Source organism: Labrus mixtus, chromosome 5 (genome assembly GCF_963584025.1).
Source record: "Labrus mixtus chromosome 5, fLabMix1.1, whole genome shotgun sequence".
Lineage (NCBI taxonomy): Eukaryota > Metazoa > Chordata > Actinopteri > Labriformes > Labridae > Labrus > Labrus mixtus.
Window position 1 is genome coordinate 1,072,423 of NC_083616.1, and position 15,025 is coordinate 1,087,447.

The following is a 15,025-nucleotide window of genomic DNA, read 5'->3' on the forward strand; positions in this document are numbered from 1 at the left end:
TCTTTTTTAGATCTCCCATCACAGTGAGACTATCCAGTGGAGCTCCGACCGTACGACTGTCTGTATTTAGTCATGTGAAATAAATAAGTGTGATGTGTGAAGAAAGAGGCAGGAAGGGGGGGCACACCTCATTGAAGTCCAAAGAGGAGTCGTTGCACAGGGCACAGATCGTAGCCAGTTCAGTCAGGGCATCAAACTGGGAGCTTTTCACTGGTTTACCATCCTGGAACCTGGGGACAAGTTCAGAGTATTTTCACCAGTGTTTGTTTGTTTGTTTGTTTTATTTGGATCCCCATTAGCTTCAGCATAGCAAGAAGCTATTCTTCCTGGGGTCCGCAGTTTATATTGTGATAATACATTTTCATTCACATTGTCATCATGTCGGTTTCAGCAGAACATGGGTGAAATTAATATACTAATTAATACTCTTTTTCATCATGAGACTGAGATACGATTGGTTGAGGATTGAAATAACTAAAAATAATAGACAATTGACATAAATGAACAAAAAACCCAAAAGAAACAGACAAACACAAAGGCTCCGTCTGATTTACAGCATCTAAGACATAACATGGTTACACAGAAGAAAGGTGTGTGTGTGTGTGTGTGTGTGTGTGTACAGTTCATATATGTTTCACTAAGACATGTGGTCACACACAATCAATCAGTGTCACATTTCAGTACTCACACTTCTCCCTCGGGTGCGTAGGTGGAGCCTGTGATGGTGAACTCGGACAGTGAGCAGCTGTCACCTTCAGCTTTGTTGACAACAAACATCTGGAGGAAGGACAGAGCACGTGGGACAGAACAAGATATCAGTTTTAAAAAAAGCAGACATGTCAGGGTTTTTAAATCAGCATGCAGTGTCTTTACTGAGACAGCAGGTGGCAGCAGAGCGCCGCAGCAGACATGAAGGGCGCGAGCAGATCATCCTGCAGTGTTACAGAGCGCGTCACAACGAGGCCCGCGCGGCCCGCTGACTAACGGGAGAAAAACGCTGTCGAGTTTCTCTCCATGTGAAGACAGAAGAGATAAGAGAGATGCTGTGCCCAGAGGAAGGAACCGCAGAGCCAGGTCTGCCCCAGCACCACGCTTTCATCCTCACACACACACACACACACACACACACACACACACACACACACACACACACACACACACACACACACACACACACACACACACACACACACACACACACACACACACACACACACACACACACACACACACACACACACACACACACACACACACACACACACACACACACACACACACACACACACACACACACACACACACACACACACACACACACACACACACACACACACACACACACACACACACACACACACACACACACACACACACACACACACACACAGCTAGTCATCATGTCGGTTTCAGCAGGACATGGGTGAAATTAATATACTAATTAATACTCTTTTTCATCATGAGACTGAGATACGATTGGTTGAGGATTTCCTCAGACTTTACACTCTTTATAAACGATATGACCACTTTGTTTTTGAAGGAGTTTTTTTTTGTTATTACATGACATGAGACTGATGAGAGTGAATCTAATTACCGCAGCTCTTCAGGGGTTTTATGTTTCCAGTAGTTCAAAATGCGACTCTTCAATAACCACGATAAAAACACCCAGTAGAGCAGGAATTGGCTAAAGTTGTTAGAGATTATTTGAATGTCAAGAAAAGAGGATTAGATTTGAATTCATGCTGAAATTACTTCTTATTGAGGGGCCGAGCTGACAGAGAGAGAGAGAGACAAAAAGAGAGAGAGAAGAAAAAGAGAGAGGGAGAGAGAGAGAGACAAAAAGAGAGAGAGAAGAAAAAGAGAGAGGGAGAGAGAGAGAGAAAAAAAGAGAGAGAGACACAAAAAGAGAGAGAGAGAGTTTCGCTTCTCTGCAAATAAAGCCTTTTTGAACTGAATTGAATTAAGATGGAGAGAGAGTGAGGAGAGAGAGAGAGGGAGAGAGAGAGAGAGAGAGGGAGAGAGAGGAACTACAGGCAGATTGGTGACGCAAGGTCAGTTATGCAACAGCAGCGCTGCCAGTGATCTACCGGCTCGATGTGGATGAGCAGAGCGGCAGCATGTTGCCTTCCTGTTAAATAACCTGAATACCTGATCACAAGGAACGGCCCGCGAGAGAGAGAGAGAGAGAGAGAGAGATTCCATAACAACTGTCAACTTAAACCAACTTCAGAGCCGCAAAAGATGACAAAGCACAAAGGACCAAAGTGTCCAGAAATGCAGCATGAGTGTGTGTGTGTGTGTGTGTGTGTGTGACTCACTCTGCTCACAGACATCTGGTTGGTGGTCAGGGTTCCCGTCTTGTCAGAGCAGATGACAGAGGTGCAGCCGAGGGTCTCCACGGATGGCAGGCTGCGGACGATGGCGTTCTTCTTAGCCATGCGGCGAGTGCCCAGAGCCAGGCAGGTGGTGATGACGGCAGGAAGTCCTTCAGGGATGGCAGCCACGGCGAGGGCCACAGCGATCTTAAAGTAGTACACCGCACCACGGATCCAGGAGCCTCCGTGCACCGGGTCGTTGAAGTGTCCGATGTTGATGATCCACACGGCGATGCAGATGAGGGAGATGACCTTGGAGAGCTGCTCACCAAACTCATCCAGCTTCTGCTGCAGGGGTGTTCTCTCCTGCTCCGTGGCCGCCATCTCATCCCGGATCTTCCCGATCTCTGTGTTGACACCCGTGGACACGGCCACGCCCACCGCCTTTCCTGCGGCGATGTTCGTACCCTGAAATAATAAGAAATATACATGTTGGCTCAAGTTCATCTGATAACATCTCACACATCTGCAGAAGAAGAACACAATACAAGCGGAGCAAGTTTTTCCAGGAAGTGAAGAGAAACTAAACAAAGTGGAAGAAGGAGGACATCAACAGGAAGTGTGATAACGTGTGCACAGCTTACAGAGAAGAGCATGTTCTTCTTGTCCTGGTTAACGGCTCGAGGGTCCGGCACGGGGTCGGTGTGTTTGATCACAGAGATGGATTCACCTGGAAAGACAGCAGAGCGTTACATGTGTCTCTTTGCGGATGATCTAAGGAATGAAGCTCAATCATTTACTGAGATCTACAGAGCTCACTGATCCCTCACATGCTAACATGTTAGCTCGTTGTGCAGCTAACTTTAATGATTGAACTCATTACCGTCCAGCACACAGGTGAGAGACTGAAGGAGGTTATCCTGAATTAAAGGAGCATGAGAGGAGAGTCTGAATATAAAACCCTGATGGATATAAAACCCAAATCATAAATACAAACTGACACTTGAATAACTCACAATGCTAACATCAGTCTGAGCCGGTTACTGTTGCTGCATGTCGGCCATGTTTTTCACACCAGCAGAAGCCAACAGAGCTCAACAGTGAGCGCCTACTTTTTACGGTGGCTCTGTTTACGGGAAGTAAATTTCCTCCATTCAAATCCTCCATGGACATTTCACAAAATCCTTATTATATCAAGAGACTGGACCCTGTAACCATGACAACCAGCTACCCCAATACTTGTGACTTTAGTACATTTGATTCGGCGCCAAAACAGCGTTAAAAAAAAGAGAAAAAGCCAAAGGTACAAGACTGTGTACATCATTTTCTTCCTGAGTCAATGAACTACACATCCCACAATGCATTGCGAATGATACTGCTTCTTCACTTTAGTCGTTGTTATCATGTTTAAACTGTTGATACAAGTGTTTTAATGTGTTGCAGTTTGTGTTGTTGAAAGTATAAACTACATTCACTGCAGTATGACGAGGTTATTAGTACATTTACTGTTAGCTAATTAACCAGCCAAACTATCCATTCACATACTGCACCAAGGGGCGGGTAATTGCCATGGTAACATCAAGTCCAACCAATCGGAGACACTATGATTGTGGGTAGTGTAGTTCTTAAATCGAGGTTGATATCAGATGAACTTGTGTCTCCTAAAGGAACATAAACCATTGTTTCACACTCAGGTAGCTCGTGGTCAATCTACCTGTGATGGTTATTACATCATGGCTAATAATCAAATCAACTATGGAGGAAATGAACAGGATTTTTACTTCCAGACTCAAACTGTTGAGCTCTATCGGAGTGGGATATTGTATGAAACCAGTTAGCGCCTCTATTGTTCATCACACTGAATTAGAGAGGAGACTTTAGCCTTTAGCTTAGAATCAAACAAACAAAGGATGCATTCAAAGGTTTCAATCTGTGCAGGATTTCTGCACTTCAAAGATGAGCATATGATTAGTACATTCATAAAGAGAATTTATCAACATGAATCTTTAAAGGCAGCACCCAACAAACATGGACGTTACAGGACGACATTTGATGTCTGTCAGGTCTTACCGGTCAGGATGGACTGGTCTACCCTCAGAGTGGTGGATTTGATGGAACAGATACGGATGTCTGCAGGGACCTTATCTCCAACTGTAATGAAACGAAACACACAGTCAGAGAAAATACACAAACAAGAAGAGATCAGGAGCGTGAACACACGGACACTTTTATTAGAAATGAAACAGAATTTAATTGTCTGAGAGTCTCACTCAGACGACAACGAGCAGAATAGATAGATAGATAGATAGAAACTTTATTGATCCCGAGGGAAATTCAAAGCATCCAGTAGCAGGTTACAAATACGTACATGACATGAAACATTTGTTACAAATTAAACCACCCCCCCTCCCTCCCATACATATATATTAACCTGAAAAAATATTTAAAGAATACCTCTAGATGAATCAAACTTAAACTGTGCAATTAAAAAATAGACTTATACAAGAAATGTACATAACCTGTGCAGGGATAAAAATATATGTGAGATTTAAACAAGAACCTATAAACAAAAATCTGTAATTAGACCTGAATATAAAAAATAAAAAATAAAAAGTGTTGACCTTCTGAAGTTGTGTTGTTTATATATGTACAGCAATGTTTAAAAAGATCAAAAAACAAACATTAAATAACAGTCAGTGCAAACATTAAAGGTGTGATTTAAATAATTGAGGTTAGCATTAAAGTGTCAAACTAGAGGCTGACTCTTGGTACAGCTGTGCAGATGGGAAATGGAATAAGGAGTTAAACCGCCTCTTGGCTTCATTCTAATGTCGCTGGAGGTTTGATTTCCTCTTGAGTCTAACCGTGCCCTCCTGCTGTATGTGTGTGTGTGTGTGGGGGGCTAAATGAAGATTTAACAGATGAGATGTTGTAACTCAGCGTTAGTGTAAACTGCACTGACTGAACGCAGCTCATTACAGGGAGGTCGCTGCCACACAGCAACAGAGCAGAGCTGCCATCACTGCAGGGGGAAGAGACGGAGCGCCAAAGAAAGAGAAGGAAACCAAGGACCTGTGAGCCATAAAAGGCCCGTCTCAAAGGAAAAGGCCAATTTGGGAACGTCGGAATTGCAGTGACCCAATTCAGCTTCCTAATGGTACATAAAGGCGATGGAAACTGGGGAAATGGCTCAGGCTATGGGCGTATTTTTTTTTGTATGGACCTACTTAGTTAAAAAGAGCTAATTGTGTCACAAAAGACTCCGACCTCGAGCACAGTGTGACACGACTGCCAAATATTAAAAAGTTTAAGAAACACTGAGGCAAAGAAATCATGAAAACAGTAAACAGGTTCCCATTTCAAAGACACAAGTATAACCCCCTCCCTCCTCCTCCTCCCCCCTCCCGCCCACCATCAACGACCTTGAGTGGACGGAGAAGAAAATAGCAATGGGAGCAACAATGCATGCAGCCAAAGATGGGAGAAGCATTTCAACATATTCCCCAATGAGCTGGTCAGGTTTAAATGTGGCAGCTGTTTTCTGATTACTGCCACAGACCAAAGGGGGCGCACATAGACCCTCTTTGTATTCAAATCCTCACCATGACATGATCATTATTCATTCATCATTACTCGACATGATCAAGACTACTATTTGTACACACTTCCTTCTTAAAGGACCGCCTCGTTTAAGCGTTGTCACTGTGAGACATGAGTCTGTGGAGGCTGTACCAGGAGCTCTGATCTGCCAGCAGGAACTGGCCGATCATGCAGACAGTAATAGCTTTTCTGAGAAGGACTTGTGTCGCTCTCTATGAATCTTTGAACCATGGAAACCTCAAAGTGAACAGGTGAGAACAGGGGATGGAATTAGCACCTACCATCAGCTCAACGGTCACAGTGGAAACTAAAGTCTTTCTCCTCTAAATCATTTCACTGCATGAAGAACATCAGATGGATTCATGTGTTTCTGCTGTACATTTCTAAACCGTGTTGATGAATGACATCACTTCCTGATGCATCAGTCTTCTGCTGAATGTTACGCAGAGAGAGAGAGACGATCCATCCAAACAGATGCAGAGGATTTCTCAACAGATGTAGCACAGGAACAAAGCATGACATGTTTTTCTTAGTCGACTCAAAACTGAACAATCACATTGTTGCTGGTTGTGTAACGCTTCCTGTGCTTTAAGTCATTACGTCTGAGGAAACACTGACAGCTTCTTAAAGAGTGCCGAGCCAGAAAACACAGCGAGGGATCTCTCTCTCTCTCCCTCTCTGTCTCTCTCTCTCCCCCTCTCTCTCTGTCCCTCTCTGTCTCTCTCTCTCCCTCTCTCTCTGTCCCTCTCTGTCTCTCTCTCTCTGTCTCTCTCCCTCTCTCTCTCTGATTAAGTGTTTGTGTGGATGGTCTGTTTCTTTATTTCAACATCCTACTTGGTCACAGTCCAAACATCTCCTCGGAAATGGCCACATGTTCACCTCTGTGCTCGCCAACAACAGGTCGCATCCACACATTTGGAAGTGACAAAAGCTCAGAACTGGTGACGCACTGCACCCGATACAACACCCCCCGAGCTGCCCGGACCTTTTAACAGCAAAGCCAGGCAGCGAGTGAATAAAGCTGCCAGCTTTGACTGGCACCTGCCTCTGCCGTGTGTTTGGGGATGTGTGCTCTGCAGGCCTGCTCTCCTCCGGGACAGCCAGGAGGAGACATGTGCTGATGACAGCTGAACAAAAGGGCTGACCTTCTGTCACTCTGAGTAGACCATTTCAGAGCAGGTGAAGCATCTAGCCTCTTTCCACCTCAGCTCCACTACTGACTCCCTCACAACACACACTAACGCTTACACAAAAGCAATGTTTCATCAACATGGAAATGTAGGAAAAGAAATGTCTACAGATAGGTCAAATAATAACCTTTCAGTGACTCGTCCTGCATGCACTGAAGACAAGCTTGTTGCCATGACTCAGCAAAATCAATGACAGGAAAATGCAGTGCATGGTCCTAAAACCGACTTTCTTCTTTGCTATGCAAATGTGTCATTTACATCGTTGCTGCCTCCCATGAATCAGCCGTGGTGTGCAGGATCTTGATTTATTAAGACCAAAGAAACAAGTAACACTGTCGCATTTCCACACCGTCTCCTCCTGGAGGGTTATGAATCTTATGAGCAGCTAGTTTCAGCCTACATAGAGCATGCAACTGTTTCTGTTGCCGTAGTAACCCAACTTTGTCCCAGGACTGGGAGCACTACGACTTTTGTCAAGATGAACAGGCGTTCATTGGACCCTGGCGGAAGTGTACATTAACAATGACGATGAATGACAATGAATTTAGCATCAAATGATCCAGCGACCCGCTTGTCCCCGACCCGCCCGGCACCGACCGTCCCTGCCCGTCCCTGACCCGCCCGTCCTGTAGATCTCTACCTTTGAAGAATCACTCAAGCTTTGACGTGCTCAAAACAGTAAATGAGTCAAAGATTTTAATAAAATAAAATAAAAGATTATTCACACACATGCTTTCAACAAATAAAGGAAACTGAACGTTTGGACGTCTGAAGTTGAGCTCACAGAGAATAAAGAAGCTGAAAAGATCTGCACACCACGGAGCTCCCGCTTAATGGATTTATTAACGAGTCACATTTGGAGCCAACATGCACGTCACTCGTTAATAAATCTTTAAAACAGGAGACCCTTAGTGTGTGGATCTTTTCTGCTTCTTTATACCTATTCATGTTTTTGATCCAGCACCCACTGAGGGATGTGTGTGTCTTTTTAGATTTTTCACTGAGGTTACAGAGAATAAACATTTCCTTAATGTTGAGGAGTCTTACAGGAAAAAAGAACAACAGATTGCATGATGTGATGTGAGGAGTATAGGTTTGAGTAGACAGGAGTGTCTTCATGTCATGAGTAAGGCCCGACCGATTTGAGATTTTTGGGGCCGATACCAATATCGAAATTCGGGAGAGAAAAATTCAGATACTGACATATCGGCCGATATCTTTCAGATAGATATACACATTGATTGTGTTGATCCCTCAGATATCAAACACTTCGTAAAATATTTATAATGAAGATAAGATGGTCACTCAACTGGAAAGTAACTGAGCATGTACGTTCATCAGTGCTCGACACTCTGGAGAGTGATGATGCTCGTTGTAATCGGTATAGCGCCCTCTGCTGGTGACATTCAGGAAGAGAGCTGCTAGTGTAAAATACAGTTAAACTCAAATGAAATGCTGTTTGACTGGTAAATAAAAATAGTAAGGATATATTGCCATATGGACTTTTGAAGTCAGTCTGGTAGGATCCAGGGTTAAAATGTGCTGACCTGAGGCTGGACGTTTGGACAGTTTGATTGCAGCTCTTGATTCATGTACCAGAACACATTCTCACATGCATGCTTCACACCACCTTCTTTTAACCAATCTCTGTTCCTGCTGCTGCTGACTCCTACAGTTAGTGTCTTTAACCTCCGACCCCTTCTTAAAGTCCAACCAACAAATTAAGGGGGTTTCTGCATTTCTAAAGGCCGTCGGTGAGATGAGACCGTTTCTCTCGGCCTCGCTGACATCTCTGGAAGCTTTGCCAAAGACAGTCCCTCCGTGACAAAGGATGCTTGCCAGACCACATTAAATGCCACATACTCTATCCATGGTGTCTGGAATCTTAGTGGGGGGTTGCAGGGCCCTGATGGGTAGGGTCACTGTGCATTGAGCATGGTGGTGTGGGACGGTTCTCCTCAGAGCACTTCCCTATAAGGTCATCTCTGTCCAGCACAATAGGAGCAGATGTGAGGTGGTCCCTCCTACACTGCCCCACATGAGCCTCCGTCACTACCAGACTCCACACAGGCAGCCGAGAGCCATCCCACCGAGTGCTACAGCTACGGACATGGGGATGGGGGGGGGGCTTGAATCGAGCAAATCTAGATAGTAGTGAAAGCCTGGTTATAAGTGTGGATTCTTTTCAGAGTCTGAGTTTTTGGGATTCAATCACTGATTTGAATGTCCTGTCCTGAAGATTTATTAGGATGTAGGAGCGTAGATTAGCCCGAGCTAGTTTCCTTTTTACGAGTAGACCCTCGTACATTGGTCTGCTGATACGGGCCTTTAACAGATATGTCTGTAATGGGGAATGTGTTTTCTGATATGCACCATGAAATCAAACTGTTTGCACAACATACAATGCATAAAAACAGTTCTTTGGGGTCTTAAAAATCGTAAAGTATTTTGTCAAGGATAGCAAACTCTGCCTCCATTGTTTATAAAAGTCTCAGCCTCGTGTGCAGCACGTGTAGCCGAGCAGACATCGTTAGGCGTTAAAGAAAGAATCCTCTGAGAATCTTTTGTGCAGCTAGATCACGAGGGGGGGCGGGGATTACAATCGGAGCATAAAGAAAGTAAAAGCTAATTTAATTTAAGGCTCAAAATATATAAAATCAACCTCCACATTCATAAAAAGGGAATTAATGTCCTAAAACATCGTTATCTGTCAGTCCCAGAAACGCCTTATCACGGCTCGGAGTGAGTCGCATGATGCCAACATCGACAGCTGAAGAGAAGAAATAAAACAGACACCAGCTGTTTGAAACATGAAAGACTGATATAAAGCAATGCTTAAAGATGTTATTTCACTAAAACAAATTCCAGTGAGCGAGCTGCTGACGAGCGATGAGTAGGAGGCAGTGATCAAAGCAGCAGCAGCCTGACAGAGAGCAGCAGTGATTGGCTGCAGGCTATTCCTCTCACGGCTGAGGCAGCCACAGAGGGCTCATCTCTGTGTCCTCTAGATCTCCGCTCAGCAGTCGGACCAGCCTGCATCTGCGTCATCACATTCCTCCTCTGCATGGTAGGGGTCACTTTGAAGCTTCAGGAAAATAATATTTATATAAAAAAGGAGCCCGGCGTCAGGAACTATTGTGAAAGAGGTTTTGAGAATATTAGGGAGTGAATTGAGCTGATGGGCTTCTTCTTACTGCAGGAGGAATCATTTTCCTGCTGCTGCCTGCTGGGCTGCGTTTTCTTAAATTAAGCCTGAAGATGCTGACAGCAAAGCCCTCAGCTACTTTCATCAGGAGTTTTCAAATAACAAGCTCTGATATGCAAAAGTTTCTGCTTTGATCCTTAGCCAAATTATTCAGCGTCCTACACTCTGGTTCACACAGAGCTAATTGTACAGGGTTCTGTATAAGATCAGAAACCTCCCTCTGCACTCCTTCTCCATTTGTCCTTGTCAAGGTTACTCAGGAGTCCTAATGTACTCGTCCCGTGTCCCCCCACAGAGGCAGCGTTCCCTGGAGCAGGCAGGGAGGGAGGAGCTTGCAGCGGGTGGGACCAGACACCTGTCATCTTCATGACTGTCACTGCCTCTATAAATAACAGCATTCCATAATCTCAGTGGCCTATGATGACACCTAAAAATAAAACCTGCCACCATGCACAGAAAAAACTATGCATCACTTCAGTGGCTTAGGGTTAAACGGAGTATCAAGATAACGCTACTGTTTCAAGGAGCTCGACATTCCTCAGCACATCCGTCTCTGGTCGAGACCGTGGCAGAGTCGTTGAGACATATTTTAGGTTATGACAGCAGCACTCAGAAATTTAATCTTTATATCCTGAAGATCGGAACTGTTTGTCACTTTTAGATTTAGAATTATGATGGATGGAAACATGATGGATGGATGGATGGATTAAACAATGGATGGATGGATGGATGGATGGATTAAACAATGGATGGATGGATGGATTAAACAATGGATGGATGGATGGACTAGACAATGGATGGATGGATTGAACAACGGATGGATTATACAATGGATGGATGGATGGATGGATGGACTAAACAATGGATGGATGGATGGATTAAACAATGGATGGATGGATTAAACAATGGACGGATGGATGGAAGGACTAAACAATGGATGGATGGATGGATTAAACAATGGATGGATGGATGGATTAAACAATGGATGGATGGATGGACTGAACAATGGATGATGGATGGATTAAACAATGGATTGATTAAACAATGGATGGATGGAGGGATGGATGGACTAAACAATGGATGGATGGATGGATGGATGGATGGATGGATGGATTAAACAATGGATGGATGGATGGATGGATGGATTAAACAATGGATGAATGGATGGATTAAACAATGGATGGCTGGATTAAACAATGGATGGATGGATGGACTGAACAATGGATGGATGGATTGAACAATGGATGATGGACAGATGGATGGATTAAACAATGGATGGATTAAACAATGGATGGATGGATGGATGGATGGATTAAACAAGGATGGATGGATTAAACAATGGATGGTTGGACGGATGGATGGATTAAACAATGGATGGATGGACGGATGGTCAGATACTTGAGATTCAGGGTGAGTGTCAGTGGGGGCGGCAGCATGCTGCTCCACCTCGATGTGTGTGTAGAAATAAAAAGTAGAGAGGGGTATAAATAGTGATGGTGCCCAGCCCTCTGAGACAATGGGTTAATAACTTCTCAAAATACATCACTCTTGCAGGGTGAGTCACCTCTGCAGCGGCACATGGGGATGGAGGGGATGGGGGAGGGGGGATTGAATTGAAGCATGAGCTAAATACGATCCATGACTACAACTGGACTCATTGATCTGTCTACAGTGAGCTTCATCTGAGGCCACAGCAGAGAGAACCACAGCACAGAGAACAGAACCATCCCAAGGTCGTATGCCTCTGCCCACCCAGCAGCGAGAAGGAGGAGGAGTCTGGGATGGTGACAGTAGCCCTGAACAGAACGCCGTTTCAAGACACAATATTTACCTCACTGTGATGTTTCACTTTCAATCTGAATGTTGCCGAGGCTTAATGGGGGGACAAAGTGATCCCCCTTGTGCCCTCCTCCTAAGAGGTCGAAACAGAGGTGCAGGGAGACGTCCTGTGTTTCTCCTCTGCTCATGAGCACCATCTACCCTGCCAACATGTTAGCTTGTTGTGTGTGTGTCCCTGGCTGTCAGGGTTTGTGTGGCATGAAACAGCTCGTGTGTGTGTGAGTCTGAGATCTGAACAAAATACTTTATACTTGTGAGGATTGGATGGTCATTGGTCAGAGCCAAGAATAACACAATAAGAGAAACAGATGGACAGACATACAGACAGAAAAATGGACACCTTCGACCACAGCTGATGCTCGCACGCCTCACAGAGTAATTTCAATTCTGCATAAAAGCTGCAGGGGCATTACACTGCAAACATTTCTGTGACCTTTGACCTCTAAGTGGCATTCAGAAGCAACGACTAAAATCATCAACCTAATAATTATTCACATGGTTTAACAGGTTTAATCCCAGAACAAAAAAACCACATAACACCTACCGGCAACTTCCACGATGTCACCGGGGACGATGTCTTTGGCCTTGATCCTCTGCACCGTCTTCCTGTCCTGCCGGTAAACTTTCCCCATCTCAGGCTCATACTCTTTGAGAGCTTCAATTGCATCTTCAGCGTTTCGTTCCTGAGAGGAGAAAAAAAAAAAAGAGAATCAGTTCAAAAGTGATGAAGTAACACTCGCTCTGCCGGAGCGAACTGTGTGAGAACATTTCCTCTTGAATATTCTGAGGCGGTGATTAATTTATCAAGTCTTTGGTTTGGAGGACATTTAGAGGTTACTCGTAATGAAACTGGATAATTAATCATTTAATTTTCTGCCTCTTGATGTTTCCAAATATTTACCCTTCACCTGATCCTCACTGTTCATCAGTAAGGTTAACCTCAGGGGGTCATCTCTCTTTTGAGACGCTGCCATAGCATTTCAAAATAAAAGCACACAGCGAGTAAGGTACTCTCAGCTTAAGACAGGACAAACATTCAAAATAAAAGCCAATTTTTATTTTAAATGCGAAATAATGGGACTTCAAACATGTGATTAAATGTGGTAATTAATCAGGATTAAAATATCAAATCGTTTGAAAGACCTAACTGCAATTCATGCAGAAAAGCAGGAAATACGTCAAACTGTTTCACAGAAATGTAATTTGTTTCTGCGATTGATTTCTGAGTCAAATTGTAAATACAATAGTTTTAAGAGTGTTGTCTCTCAGAGGCAGACATTCCTGGATCAAATCACCTTCATCGTGACAACTACTGAAACTCAATCATTGGATATAAACTAATCCTTTATAGGATCTGTCGTCCCCTTTACATGCCCGTTTTCCGGGGATTCTGGCACATCCTGCATCTTTTTAGTGTCTAGTGTGTCTGTTATTTCTTATGACTAAAGTGTCCAGTGTGTCTGTTATTTCTTATGTGACTAAAGTGTCCAGTGTGTCTGTTATTTCTTATGCTACTAAAGTGTCCAGTGTGTCTGTTATTTCTTATGTTACTAAAGTGTCCAGTGTGTCTGTTATTTCTTATATGACTAAAGTGTCCAGTGTGTCTGTTATTTCTTATATGACTAAAGTGTCCAGTGTGTCTGTTATTTCTTGTGACTAAAGTGTCCAGTGTGTCTGTTATTTCTTATGTGACTAAAGTGTCCAGTGTGTCTGTTATTTCTTATATGACTAAAATGTCCAGTGTGTCTGTTATTTCTTATATGACTAAAGTGTCCAGTGTGTCTGTTATTTCTTATATGACTAAAGTGTCCAGTGTGTCTGTTATTTCTTATATGACTAAAGTGTCCAGTGTGTCTGTTATTTCTTATATGACTAAAGTGTCCAGTGTGTCTGTTATTTCTTATGTGACTAAAATGTCCAGTGTGTCTGTTATTTCTTATGTTACTAAAGTGTCCAGTGTGTCTGTTATTTCTTATGACTAAAGTGTCCAGTGTGTCTGTTATTTCTTATGTTACTAAAGTGTCCAGTGTGTCTGTTATTTCTTATATGACTAAAGTGTCCAGTGTGTCTGTTATTTTTTATATGACTAAAGTGTCCAGTGTGTCTGTTATTTCTTATGTTACTAAAGTGTCCAGTGTGTCTGTTATTTCTTATGACTAAAGTGTCCAGTGTGTCTGTTATTTCTTATGTTACTAAAGTGTCCAGTGTGTCTGTTATTTCTTATATGACTAAAGTGTCCAGTGTGTCTGTTATTTCTTATGTTACTAAAGTGTCCAGTGTGACTGTTATTTCTTATGACTAAAGTGTCCAGTGTGTCTGTTATTTCTTATGACTAAAGTGTCCAGTGTGTCTGTTATTTCTTATGTTACTAAAGTGTCCAGTGTGTCTGTTATTTCTTATGACTAAAGTGTCCAGTGTGTCTGTTATTTCTTATGACTAAAGTGTCCAGTGTGTCTGTTATTTCTTATGTTACTAAAGTGTCCAGTGTGTCTGTTATTTCTTATGTTACTAAAGTGTCCAGTGTGTCTGTTATTTCTTATGACTAAAGTGTCCAGTGTGTCTGTTATTTCTTATGTTACTAAAGTGTCCAGTGTGTCTGTTATTTCTTATGTTACTAAAGTGTCCAGTGTGTCTGTTATTTCTTATGACTAAAGTGTCCAGTGTGTCTGTTATTTCTTATGTTACTAAAGTGTCCAGTGTGTCTGTTATTTCTTATATGACTAAAGTGTCCAGTGTGTCTGTTATTTCTTATGTTACTAAAGTGTCCAGTGTGACTGTTATTTCTTATGACTAAAGTGTCCAGTGTGTCTGTTATTTCTTATGACTAAAGTGTCCAGTGTGTCTGTTATTTCTTATTTGACTTAAATGTCCAGTGT

The 15,025-nt window shown here is 43.1% G+C and overlaps 1 protein-coding gene across 3 annotated transcripts in view; it reads right to left on the reverse strand.

Moving 5' to 3' along the window:
• LOC132973693 (sarcoplasmic/endoplasmic reticulum calcium ATPase 2-like) overlaps positions 1 to 15,025 on the reverse strand; it is a 39,081-nt gene that overhangs the window by 10,842 nt on the left and 13,214 nt on the right. For all 3 annotated transcript variants that reach the window (XR_009673060.1, XM_061037227.1, XM_061037226.1), the window contains exons 5-10: positions 12,694 to 12,832; positions 4,386 to 4,466; positions 2,960 to 3,045; positions 2,319 to 2,783; positions 689 to 777; positions 128 to 230 (exon numbers count right to left, since the gene is read on the reverse strand). Coding sequence is in view for 2 of the 3 variants with exons in the window: in XM_061037227.1 (XP_060893210.1) it covers positions 128 to 230; positions 689 to 777; positions 2,319 to 2,783; positions 2,960 to 3,045; positions 4,386 to 4,466; positions 12,694 to 12,832 (963 nt within the window). In the remaining variant the exon portion in view is untranslated. The remainder of the gene's footprint in view (positions 1 to 127; positions 231 to 688; positions 778 to 2,318; positions 2,784 to 2,959; positions 3,046 to 4,385; positions 4,467 to 12,693; positions 12,833 to 15,025) is intronic.